Source organism: Gobio gobio, assembly GCF_949357685.1.
Source record: "Gobio gobio genome assembly, chromosome: 20".
Classification (NCBI taxonomy): domain Eukaryota; kingdom Metazoa; phylum Chordata; class Actinopteri; order Cypriniformes; family Gobionidae; genus Gobio; species Gobio gobio.
Window position 1 is genome coordinate 14,560,550 of NC_137113.1, and position 13,549 is coordinate 14,574,098.

Consider the following 13,549-nt stretch of genomic DNA (forward strand, 5'->3'; position numbering starts at 1 on the left):
AACAAGCACACATAATTGAGAGCGTTGAAAAAGAGAGAATAATAAAACTGTGAAGTAGAGGTGGGTGTTCTTCCAACTCAAACAACCGTATCATTTAAATAGATTTTACTTCTCCTTCAGCTTTTTTTCTGCCCCATAATCATCCTGTCACTTTCATGTTAAATGCAGAGAAGTTTGGACCCAGATATTCTCCATTATCTACAGCAGACCTGAATCAGATTAGTAGGCGCATTGTTCTGATGTAAAAAGCACAAGAGAAAGAGCGACCAAGTTAGTTTCTTTTTTTAAAACTATGATTTTAATTCTGCTATTGCTTCTCATTACAGAGTTTAGTCCAGCATATTTCAGTCAGTAAAACACTCTTTTGCTTAATTTCACACAAATCCTGTTCTAAAGATTCAAAGCAGACAAAAGAAATTATTGACGGGGTTAAATGTAAAGAAATCATCAAATGTTAGTACAATCGGCAAGAAAAGATTAATCAAATTATATAACTAGAAATGGTTAATAGCTTACAATTTACATGAGAAGGCACAGAGGCAAAGCAACAATGACAAACCAAACACCCCAGCAAATAATAACCACTTTAAAACTCGCTGGAACCAAATAATATTGTTCATCAAATGGGGTTTTCCATTTTCCACCACCTATGGAATTATATCATCATGGGAAAAAATATGTCTCTCGTATCAATTTTTGTAATAAGGCATACTGTTCATATCTGGAAATGTGATTTAATGTTATTTCTCACATACAAAATATGATAGAAAAATACATTATAAAATGTTACAATGGTTATAAATAGGACCGTATATTTTCCAATGCAGGGAGCTGCTTGGGTTTGAAATAAAAAAAAATTGACAATAATAATAAGCTTGAATGGCAAGTTGCAGTTCATTGGCATATACAATACACAAACACTCACTCACACAATCATCAGTAAACACACATGCTCACACACGTCGACACAGTCTATAGTAATACTGCATGGAAAGCAAACACTAAACCAAAAAAAAAAAAAAAAAAAAACACATTAACAAACAACTCCAGTTCCTGACAGGGTCAGAGATCCTCGTAAAACACATTTTCATCTGTTAAATATATTTGCAGGAGCAATTTCCAGATTAATATTTTTTTTTTTTTAAATGACATGCAACTGGATAACCTCAAACATCTAAAAAGTATTGCATAAATAACCAATATCATTTAAAAAATAAGGAGATGCACATCTTCTCAAAATCCAGTTATGATAACCAAATAACAAAATGAAATCATAATTTGTTAATAGGCTTTTAGTTTCATTGTTCTTAAGCGCTGAAATGGTACTGGAAGACCAACTGAAGGAAATTTATTCATTTATGAAAATCATTTGCATAGGAAGGTATGGAGAAATGTGACATGTCTGCACACAAACATGCTCCTCTAGTACACGTCAACTCTACAAAAGGAATAAAATGAGTTCTGTACTAATTAACCCCAAACCTTTATACATTTCAACGTGCTGAATTGAATAAATGCTCCTTGAGACACAAGCAGAGTGAAAAATATGGAACCTAAGTAATTGTTTAGAAGTTGATGTGCTTCATTGCTGTATAACAGATGTAGTGATGGCTCTATAAACATACACATACATTTTCAAAAACAAACAGATTGCGAGCATAAAGGGCTCAAGTGGTACCTAATGTAGTGTTGCAGGGTAAAACTCCATGAATCATTATTTGTAAAGAAAAAGGATCAAATGCACATAAAACACTGGTTTTTGAGTGGAGCGCCTGCAACAGTTCTGTACACCTCTTGTGTTTTCATGATCATCGATAAAGAGGAATTGAACAGAAATACCTGATATGTTGGCATATACACATAAGGACATTCATACTTGTTCATAATTGATGATATTGTGTAAAATAAGGCACTTGTTTTTTTTTATTATTTTAAAAAAAGACACCGTTTTGGTCTCTGAATATTTGTCATAAGGAAATAAGCATTGTTTGTTCATCACATTTCGACAATACTGTTTTTCTTTTAAATACAAAAAAGGATCACCTGTGAAAAATATATCATCATTTCCTGTGCAGCACCCTCGTATCAAAAAGATATTAATCGATGTTCAGTGTTTGTACACTTCCTCATGTGACTGAATGCTTTTCGACAGCTCTCTGAAGAAAACGCTGGTAGGCAAGCATGGCTTTTACATCCCTACAAGTCAGTTTTAAAGTAAACTGCTGGGTTTATATTTCAACTCTTCAGGATGGTATGAGAACTGCAGTGCTTGTTAAACATTATGCTCAATTAGAAACAAATAAAGATGTGTGTTTATTTAGTGTGTGTGTGTGTGCGCATGTGAAAGGCTAACATTAGGATTTTAGGTGTCGCCCAGACAGCGTTATTGCTTTATGACACTTCAGTGCAGGCTGGGAAGCCCAGGTCACCTGACCAAGGAGGTCCTCAGTTTGAGAAGGGGAGTGATTCGGTTCTGCGGGTGGTGGCCATCACGGCTTCTCGGCTGTGTTAAGCGAATTAAAGCTGCTTCTGGGCTCACCAGCAGGCTGCCAAAACATAGAAGCGAAGGACGAGAGCCAGAGAACTGGTCAGCAGGCAGGCAATGGTCAGGTCATCATTGGGTGAAGAGTTCAGAGGGTCATTGGTTAGTTGCCGGTGGCGGCTGGGTTGTTAGAGAAAAAAAAAATGGACAGACAAGAGGGGAAAACGAAAAAAAATAAAAGGACATAAAAAGACACAAAAGAAAAAAGATAGAGAAGGAGATTAGTTTCAGCTAGTGACGGTTGGATGACAATATGACATTACTAATTACAGCTACTGTAAGAGAGAAAACTGCTCAACGTCTACATTAACACAGCAAAATCATGAAAGCCTCATGATTTAACTCCAGAACCCATCTCCCAGGTGAAAATGGTTAAAGAAGCAAAAAGGCAAATCAATTACAGAGTCATTACGAATTAAACTAGCAGCACTTAATAGTTAGTAGCAGTCGACAGAGTTTGGGTGTTTGGACGAGAGCGAGATGTAAAAGGGCATCGATCGTGGATTAAGAGATGCAAACGTTTAGAGGAAGGATCCTCTGACTGCTATTAAGCATTAGAGTGCTGCTGCTGCTTCAGTACAAAGCCACAAAGCTGCTAGTGATAATGATATGGATTCATGAGTAGTTACAGAGATGTGACGAGAGAAGTAAAATCAGAGAGTGACAGGCTAAATCAAAAGATTTCTAGACAGTACAAAAAGTTTGGTGGGTTTTTTAACTCAAATTTTATTGCCTTTAAAATTGGACTATTTACAAAACGAAACAACCAAAAAAAGAAAAAAAACATACAGAATGATACTAAAGCACATCGGCTGAAATTTAGGGCTAAAACAACACTACAAACACAATGAACACAGTCTACTTGTTTCGCAAGCTGATAAACTCTTAGGCTATAACTTATAAGACAGTGTATCAAGACCGTCCCAGGTACGACATCCTAAAAACAAAATGTACCCCTTCTGGAAAAATAACATGGCATTGTTCTCTAAGCGTACATGTTTATAAATTCCCTATTCATTTACAAATACAATAGAATTTCATAAATGTTCTTGCTTTATAGTTAAACATATTGCTTTCTTTACACACGATAACGGTTTTTGTTCCATACATTTGACATAATTCAAAAAGAAGCTTACTGCAAAACAACAAACAAGAAACAAACAAACCAAAAATGGAATATTTTGTCAGTTCATCTGTTGTTCTTGTGCTAACAGGCAGGCACAGTGTGTGACCGGTCCTGCTTTGATAAACAACCTAACATCTCATGAGGTTTTTTGCGTTTTTTTCTTGTTTCACTTTGCTCTGTCTGAGTAGCGCAGACTAGGAGCTGGTGATTTAAAATCTTCAGTGCAAAATACTTGTGCCATATTTTTATGATGAGGAATTTCTTGAATGGGGAGTTTAAGGGATCATAAGCACTCCGAACTATTTTTTTTTAAACGGGCCGTGCATATGATGACTTACACTCTCAAACAAGTCCTAACCTTCATAACTAGTCTGGTCCATCTCATGTGACACTGTCCAAGCCAAGCGGTAGGAATATTTCATCCAATGGCATTTTCCCTGCTCAGGAATCTTTTACAAGATCTTTCTGTGGCTGTGGGCAGGAAGCCAGATGAGACAGATTTGACTTTTGTGCAATTTCACAATTGTTATGCATTAAACTGGTCAGTTGTATTGGTCTATTAAATTATGGCATGTTAAAGTCTTATGGGAGTAAAATTCACTTATATTGATCAGTAGATTCTCACGTTTACAGTTTTTTTTTCAGGAGTCATAGTTATTATATGTACAGTTTTGGCACATCCACATGTTTGTAATATGAGTTTAAGTAAGTTTCATTACATTGCTGTAATTCCCTTAGATCCAGTTTATTCCATTTAAGGCAACAATTTTCATGAATATGCTCAGTGACCCAGGCCAGAAATTATGACTTTAACTTAAATGACAATTTCAAACAACTGATCTATCCATAAAAACTGCGGTAAAAATAAAATATGTAAAATGAAAAAAGATTCTTAAGAATGCATTATGAAAGAATGCAAAAATCTAAGTATATATCTGTAATGAGATACAGCTTATATCAAGCCTGAAATAATATGCAGTATTGAATTTTCTCAATTAATATGATCAAGTATACATCTGTATCATAAATTGGGGGAAAACTGGCATTATGTTCTAATTGCACCCATCTTCTAAAGATTATTTATGCTGGTCTGGCCAGGTTGAACTATGATAAATAATATTATGGTTTCATTATATCATGTGAGACTTAAACAAAAAAAACTTAGCTTTTCCTCCAAAACCTAAATCTTGTAAAGTTGTTCCATTATTCAGAAAAAACTCTGTAAGCTGCCAAAAACTGTTTCTATGGATCAGGATTGGAAAGTAGATACACTAATGTACTGTATTTAAGCAGCATTAAATTATCTGCAAATACACTAAGGAAGTATATCAAAGGAATGACAATTGAAGAATAAACAGAAGCAAACAAACAGGTGAGCTCCATTACCCTTCATTGACTATGAGCCTGAAGGCCATCACAACGTCATCAGTGTAAGGAGTGCAGCGGACAGTCAGTTTTGCTCCATGAAGGTTCTGTGAACCCAAAGTGGTTCTAACACTATCGCACTAGCTGTTTTTCATCTACTAAACTTCAGGTCATGTTTGTCTCAATACACAACGCATGTAAGTGCTGAAGTTATCAGATCATACATCAATAGTCTGTTCCAAAACCTGGTGAGCTGCCTACAGAGGAAGTATTTTAAGGCACATTCGCAATGTGAGGGCTAAAGATAGGCTAAAATGAGGTAAAACGAGGCTAAGGCAGAATCGTATGCATCCCTCACGGAAAAGGCAATCCCAGAATGCATTAATTTAATTACTGACGAGTATTGATTAAAAATAGCTCAGTGTACTTTATCCAGTATGTGTTCTATGCAGGGGCGTAGTTTATGGGGGGATTGCCAGAACTGGCAAGTACTCAATATTTATACCATGGTTTAAAGGAAACTTCCAGCTCCCATCCAAACTGAAAGGACCAATTATCAGCGCAATATGACTGAAGCCCGGTTTATTTAAAAGTGCGTTCGTGGTGCACAAATCACCTAATATTGTGTACGCATTACGTGAGCTGTTCCTATCACGACGCCGATGATAAAGTGTGTGATCTATTTGAATTCTTTTGAGAATTTACAACTTTAAAACGCTATGGAGAAAGTCAAACATGATCTAAAACAGCCACATAAACTAAGAAGACTGAAGAAAAGAGGGGAAAACAATCTTCAAATTGCATAAATTATATAAACTACTCATGACCACCCATACTAGAATTTATCACGTTTTTTGGACTTTAAGGAGCCATCAATGGTCTCACTTGTAATTATAGCCTTTTTGTAACACATGCTATAGTCAAACAATTACAATAACTAGATGGTACATTTTCATTATGGCAAGTACAAGTTAGAACTACAACTTCTTGAATTACTGACCAAATAATCATTTTTTTCCCAAATGTGTTCTGTTCTAATGATGACTGACAGGGAAAAACCTGGCCTTCAGATATCCCAAGAGATGAAATAGTCGAAATCATTATGAGCCTGATGAACTGTTAAGGAATAGGAAATAAATCAATTAAATATAAGAAAATGTTGAGTAAACTTAGTTTGACTCCCCATGGCACTTTGAAGTAGAAAATTATGTCAAACTGATAAGGTTCCAGATGCTTAAATAATATAAAATACATCATATATCCTATGTAAACAAGTACTTGTTAACTATAGGATATAACTTTATTGCAGTTATCAACCAAATTTGCATGTGTGGATTATAGGTAAGAAACCACAAAAGACAATAAATAAACAAACAAATAAATGTCATAAGGGAGCATTCTCTAGGGTTCACACTTCAACCCCCCCAATGTTCACGCTCTCTTAAAAGTATCACACTTAGCTTAGCAACATGCTAACTGCAAACTATTGAAATCAATTGTCGATTCTCCTGTGTGAAATGCAATTTATGTTACGCGTGTTCCAAATTGTACATGAACAATGTCCATGGTGGTTAGGATGCTCTCTTGAAAGGTAGCTCACTAGATATTGGAACAGAACTAAAATCTCTGAGTTTGGAATGTTTTCATAAGCCATAAGGATGGTTTGACCTATTGTAAATCAGTTTGTTTTTTTTACAGTATTCTATTTTTTTTTTTAACCTTCGCTTCAGTGACACCAAGAACATGGTCAAAATATAATACAAGTAAGATGATAACACTTTCAGTTTCAATGCATTTCTAGGTTGGCAGGTTTAGTGAGTAAACAAACCCTGCACAGTATGACTGGCATGTACTATACCTGATAACAGCAACACTGAAATCTCAAATGATGCTTTTTGTTTGGCAGGTTAGAAGTTGCTAAAAACAGTTCATCTCTTTGTATTGAGTGAGATGCAATGAAAAAGACAGTGTAATCAGCATACCGAAGAAGAGAACACACACACACACACACACACACACAGAGCACAGTTTGAACACTGGAGCTAAACTAACCTCGTTCTGCGGTCACTACCCTTTGGTAAGGATGGACGCGCATATCCTGCCTTCGTACTTTAGTAGTCACTGCACCTGCTCAGAGCGCAACATTACCAACAAAACAAGAATTAACAGATTATTCATCAAAATACATTAAAACCACATTTCACACAAAATTGTTTCACAAACAAGGCTTGTAAATCCAAATTACAAGGCACAAGTGAATTTCTCCATTGTGAAATCACATCATATGTTGTTCCCCTTCTCAATTTCCCAGTAAATCTGAAGTATTTCCATCAAAACACTTTTTTTTACGCTCTGACTAACTTATACAATGACTATAGAGCCCTTGTATTCCTCTCAACACACAATTTGCTTCAGATAATATTAATTCACTACAAGCTTTCATGGAGAATGTTTTTCACAAGCATGTTATATTAGCAATAATACTGATCACTCTCTAAATATCTAAGATACAGTTGCAGGAGAAAATAAGTGATACAAATATTACAAGCTAAACAAATATAGATTACTTTCAAACAGAGGAATGTAATAAGGCTTAATTATCAGTATTTATCTGAAAATATCCATTTTTAATCTATGAATAAGTCAACAAAACAGTTAAGACCAGTGTAAACACGAGTAGTAATGATCTTTAGTCTTTTGTCTCTTATAAAAAAAAAAATCAGTTTCTTCGTTTGCTCTTTTGTTCCAAGGCGGCTGTAAAGCAAAGCATTTTTAACACTCGTATGGGCTGAAGACTGTAAAACCCCTGAGCATTACTAGCCTTTTGTCGGGAAAGCCATACCTACAAGGACAAGACAGAACGCTGGAGTTAGTCTACTGGATCTCTGAGCAAATGAGGACAAACTGTGTACTCGAAAAAGGGTTGGGCAGTATATGTGCATACAGAAAATAATATAAAAAAATAAAATTAACTATATATATATATATATATATATATTTATATTATTTATATATATATAATAAAATGTAATGATAATAAAAAAACTAATATATTTATGAAAAAAAAACATTACTTTTGGTAACACTTTATAGGTATACAGTAACAAAGCACTTATAAATTATTTGCAATTAATAATGTTTTAATAAAATGTTTAAACAGCTCATATGTAAAGAGTTAAATAATGCTTTGTTAACAAATTATAAACCGTAAATAGTGTTAAAATGTTATTAATTAAGTGTTTTAAAACAGCCTTTATTGGACATTAATTACATACACAGACGTTGGGTTTCCATGTTTTATGGGGACTTTCCATTGAAATAATGATTCTATCCCCTAAGCCAACCCCTAATCCATCCTAACTGATGTATTTTGACAACATGACCTAATGAGTATTTGTATGCATTTCATATTGACAGCTTGTCTATCACCAGACCAAGCTCAATTTAGGATTGAACATTGGTCTGGGGAGTCTGCTATGTATTGTCTACCACACAAGAGGCGTGATAAACGAGCATAAATTAAATGACTTTGTATGCATTTGGATAGTCCTTCAACCAATCAGACAACAAGAGGCGTGATCAATTGGCAACGACCCACCGCTTCTTTATCCGTCATCGTGTTAAACCCGCCAATAGCGCGCCAGGTTGTCTGTCATTGGTTCCCGAAAAAGTGTAACAGAAGCAGTAGAAATTAATGTACAGGCTTCCAGACGGAGTTGCAGAGTGAAATCAAATCAGGCTGGGTTTACACAGTCTAAGTGACAGCATTACGTTACTTATTATAATATGGATATGTTTAGCGTTGGATATAGGCTTAATACATTTATAAACATTTTACTTTTACATTTATGCATTTAGCAGACGCTTTTATCCAAAGCGACTTAAAACTTGGGTTGTAAGAAACCCAATCAGAAAACCAGCCTTTTAAAGAAATCTTAATACTAATGTAATTAATGTCCAATAAAGGTTGGATTAAAGAACTTAAATGACATTTTACCATATTTCATGACCTAATCTAAATTGAGAACTATTTACGGTTAAAGCATTATCTAACTTAAATAGTCTATTAATGTATTAATTACAGTTTATAAAATATTAACTATAAACTAATAGTTGGCAAATTATTTGTAAATACTTTATTACTATATGTTATATTAGTATTATATAAAGAGTTACCTTATTATTATTATTATTATTATTAAATTATGCATATAAATGGCAACAGACAGATGAACAATATAGCAAAATCTCTACCTGTAGACAAATACCATACATTTTGGGTCATACTGCCCAGTCATGACTCCAAATCATGTTAATTGCATAATCTGTACAAAATGCCTTTAAAGCCAAAACAAATCAAATCTCTTACCTAAAACACCACTTGAGTCAATAGGATATTCAAGAATGGAGGTGGCAGGGGCAAGGGTGTAGGGGTAATCGTAGGGTGCATAGATGATGCCTGACTCGGGGGACTGTTGTACGAGGTGGTGGGGCGTGCCCGTGGGCATGAGGGCAGAGGTCTGGATCTGTCGGATGAGTGGCATGAGGGTGGGTGCGGCGGGTGCAGGGGTACGCATTGCCCCATTGGGCATCACTGGGGAGGGGCCGGTGATCATGCGAGGAGCTTGAGCTGTGGCGGCCAGGGAGAAGGCTAAGGCTGCTAAATAGAACAAGATGCACAAGAGCAAATACGTGAGGGGAAAAGAAATTTAGGGGCAATTCAATCTACATTGCCTTACATTTTTAAAAAAATAAACTAGCTGCCTATGCAAATATTTTCACACAAGCACAAACAAGAAGTTTGTGTATTAATACATCCACATGGACAGTGCCTGCATAAAAATAAAATTAGGGACGATCAACTGTCACGGCAAAGTTTAGCTCCAACCCTGCTTTCTAGCATTCCAGAAGACATGAGCTGTGTCCCAATTCAGCGGCTTCATACTTCGAAGGCCTCATTCGAAGGCTGATCACAGCGGCACGACGAAGGCTGTCCCAATTTTAGCGCGGTTCAAATGTTGACGTCTTACTGAGATGTGATTATTTATGGTTTATACTCTTTATTATAAACAGAAATGGACTATGGTGAACATATTTTAGTTTAACTTTCAAACACTGCAGCCATTCATCAACGGCAGTTGTCATAGTTGCTAGGAGACAAGAACAATCCTCCATAGGGTAGGACGTCCCATTTAACAACGCTTGTTCCGACCTTTGCGGCCTTCGAAGGATGCAGCCTCTGAATTGGGACATGGCTATTGATCAGCTGGTTCAGGTGTGTTTGATTACTGTTGGAGCTAAACTCTGCAGGACAGTGGCCCTCCAGGACCAAAGCTTTCTTTTTAATAGTTCACAGAAAGATCACAAAACCTCAAAATAGCATATCTAAAACTGAAATTATCTACAAAAAGGGTGTAAGATGTACGCTAAGTGGCTCCGGTTGAATTGACTGCAGAAAAGATTGTTTTTTAACAAAGCCCTAATCAGAATGTATGAGGAATATCAATTTAGTGCTCCAATATCTAGCAAGCACTGTCAACATAAAGCTAAAGAGCCCAAAAGAGGAGAGTTGTAAATGTAAAAAAGTAAAACTTTGAAAAGAAATGAGTTTAATATAGAGGGATGAATATTTGATGGGAAGAGAATCTGGACAGATAAACACAGGTTTATGTTCGATGATTTCATTCTTACGTGACTTGATATTGGCGTCTCTGTATGTGCCGTTGAGTATGGCCAGCTCCATCAGCTGCATTTTTTTCAAGCTGTCTTCACCTTCAGCCTGCACATACACAAAAAAGTTGTTAGGAATAATTTAACATTGTTTAGCTTGCTTAAAAAGATGGATTTTACATGACTACACTTTTTGTCTGCTAGCATATTTCAGAAGTAGGCAGTGGAGTGGCCTAACGTTTCACACTTGCTAACAGCTAGCAGATGATTTACTCTGCCACTGTTAAAACAAGCCAGCCCCAAAGAGCAGGAGGTTAAAAAAACAGATAGCATTACTCTCAGCAGCGAATGCCATGATCAACACCTCTCTGCATTCCCGCTTTACGTCGGCTCATGTAGGAAGCCGTTTCCCCCTCGGCACAGTTCACTTCCCCTGAAGTGGACACTTTTTTGTCAATTAATGATGAAGTGCTCCATATAAACCAGTAGTTCTCAACCAGGGGGCCTCAGCAAACTTCCAAAGGGCTTAGGGGCCACTAGATGACTTAATTATTTAAAATAAGTATTTAAATAATCACAAACTACAAAATCCAGATATTCTTATTTTAATTTTAACCCCTTAACAACTCTTTTTTTTCTTCCTTTGAAGAAGCAGCATTCACACAGTCTTGAAAAACTTGGATTTATGGGGTAGCCTAAGTTTAAAAAATGTGTTTCTAGACCTGGAAAAGTGAGGTAAATTAATAATATATATTTAAAAAAATTATATATAGTACATATTAAAGATTAATGTACATTTTTCTAGTTATGCTAAACTCGCTCTCTCTCTCTCTCTCTTAAAAATAAATAATTATATTATATCAAATATAAAAAAATTCTTAATCCAGTAATATCATTAACACCTGGAAAAGTCACGAGGCCTTCGAATATTGTGGACAACAGAAGGCTTTGGAGTCAAAAAGGTTGAGAAACAGTGATCTACAACACTTGTTTTCCACCTAATCTGTGCATGACATGTAAAACAGCCATGACTGCACTGATCTATTGACAGCAACATATACAATTTCAAGCCTAAATAAGAGAAAAGATCAGCAACCAAGTCTGGATTTTTGTCAAGCTCCCAGACAGTAAAGTCTGAGTTCAGAACAAGTCAGGGAGGGGGCATGGCAGACAGTCCACAGAATAATATGAACTATGTCAGCAAGCAGAGAAGTGAAAGAAAAGCGGGGCTTTTCAAAGTGGGATCAGTGTGAGTATGTGTGTGTGTACACCACTCTTCTCTCTGCTTGCTTTGCTGAGATCTGCCAGCCAAATGACCGAAGCTAGTGAATACCAAGCACTAGTCAGACTGTGTGTTAGAGAAAATACATAATCATTTTAAACTTTTGATTAAGGAAATGCTGAATTCAACTAATTGCATTAAATTCGGAATTATTCTAGTGAAATTTACTTCTCTTCCATTTGGTTTTAGTAGAAAATAGTGGAAGAGCACAACTCAAGCTCAAACCTTTTAAAAAAAAAACTCTATAATCACTATAAACCTGTGGTTTTCAACTGGTTTGGCCATGGGATCCACATTTTCCTATGGTCAAAGTCAAATAAAGTGGAATATTTGGTTAATGTTACGATTGCTAAATAGTAAATACACAATACTAGCATGAACTGTAAATAAAACATGGACAAGATGAATGGTTTAGATTAAAGAAATACATTGAAAAAATATATGGATGCCAGAGCTTTAGTTTAGTCACCATTCAATCCAGGAAAGAAACGAATGGGACGAATTTGCTTAGAGAGTGATTTGTTGCTATGGGGATTCTTTTATATCTTGATGTATAATTGGAGAGATGCATCATTCTCCCAAGTGTGACGAAAAGACTACAGATTCTAGTCTCTGAGGGGAAGAGATGTCTTCCAAATGTTTTGTGCCTTGAGCTGGAAAACAAACACTACAAGAACTTTTTTCTACACTGGCAGTGAAACGGTTCAACCTTTTTAAAATATAAAAATGGGGAAGAAAGTGTCATTTGCATAACACTGCATGATACCGACTTGACTAAAACAGATCAAATTCAATACAACATAAATATCAAAAGATGATCTTTGGACACTATTTTACTGCAAAAAGCAACTTTTACAAATCCCTCACAGCTTTGACTGAGTAGGCAATGACAAAAAAAAAGCTGAACACTTCCCCTGGATGGTTTGATGAATACAAATACAAACACAAGCGCAGTGGGTTTACCTTTAAGACGAGAGCTTCCTGGAGTAAACAGTGCTAAACTTTATAAAGAGCTTATTCCCCCATTCAGGATTCCATTGCAGAGAAAGGGCACAACTGTCAATCAAGGATCAGTTCATCCCCAAGAGGGTTACCATGGTAGCACCACAGGGAGTCCAGAAGCCCTCTCTCTTTGACAGCAGAGAAGGGATTACAATCCACAATTACATGAAATTCCTGAATTCCATTCTCTACTAATTCTATTCAGCGTTCTACATTAAATAGCTGCTGTTTACAACAAGAAATGCCACACACTCAAGAAATATATTTTTGTATTTCACATTAAAGTTAACAAAAAACTGCATTTGCAACAGTATTATTTTATTCTTATTTATATACTATTACAGTATTTACTAGAATTTATTAAATACTGTATGCTATTACATTATTTAATTTATTCATTTTAATTAATTTTAGCAACTACTTTATATTATTTCAGTTTTAGTCATTTTAGTACTTCAACTTAAGTTAGTTGTCAAAGCAACAGTTCTGATTTTCATTTAAGTTTGAGTGTTTTAATATTTAGATTTCAGATTTAGATTTTTTTTAACAATAACAACACATA

The 13,549-nt window shown here is 35.6% G+C and overlaps 1 protein-coding gene across 4 annotated transcripts in view; it reads right to left on the bottom strand.

The window, feature by feature from the left end:
• Positions 1–286: 286 nt before the first annotated feature.
• qki2 (QKI, KH domain containing, RNA binding 2) overlaps positions 287–13,549 on the bottom strand; it is a 41,539-nt gene continuing 28,276 nt past the window's right edge. The window contains exons 5-8 of one of the 4 annotated variants that reach the window (XM_079845653.1): positions 10,725–10,812; positions 9,403–9,693; positions 7,086–7,160; positions 287–2,662 (exon numbers count right to left, since the gene is read on the bottom strand). In XM_079845653.1, the coding sequence (XP_079701779.1) occupies positions 2,646–2,662; positions 7,086–7,160; positions 9,403–9,693; positions 10,725–10,812 (471 nt within the window). In that variant the 3' untranslated portion in view covers positions 287–2,645. Of the gene's footprint in view, positions 2,663–3,246; positions 7,876–9,402; positions 9,694–10,724; positions 10,813–13,549 lie in introns of those variants that run through there. The other 3 variants (XM_079845654.1, XR_013818635.1, XM_079845655.1) reach the window with 3 other exon arrangements.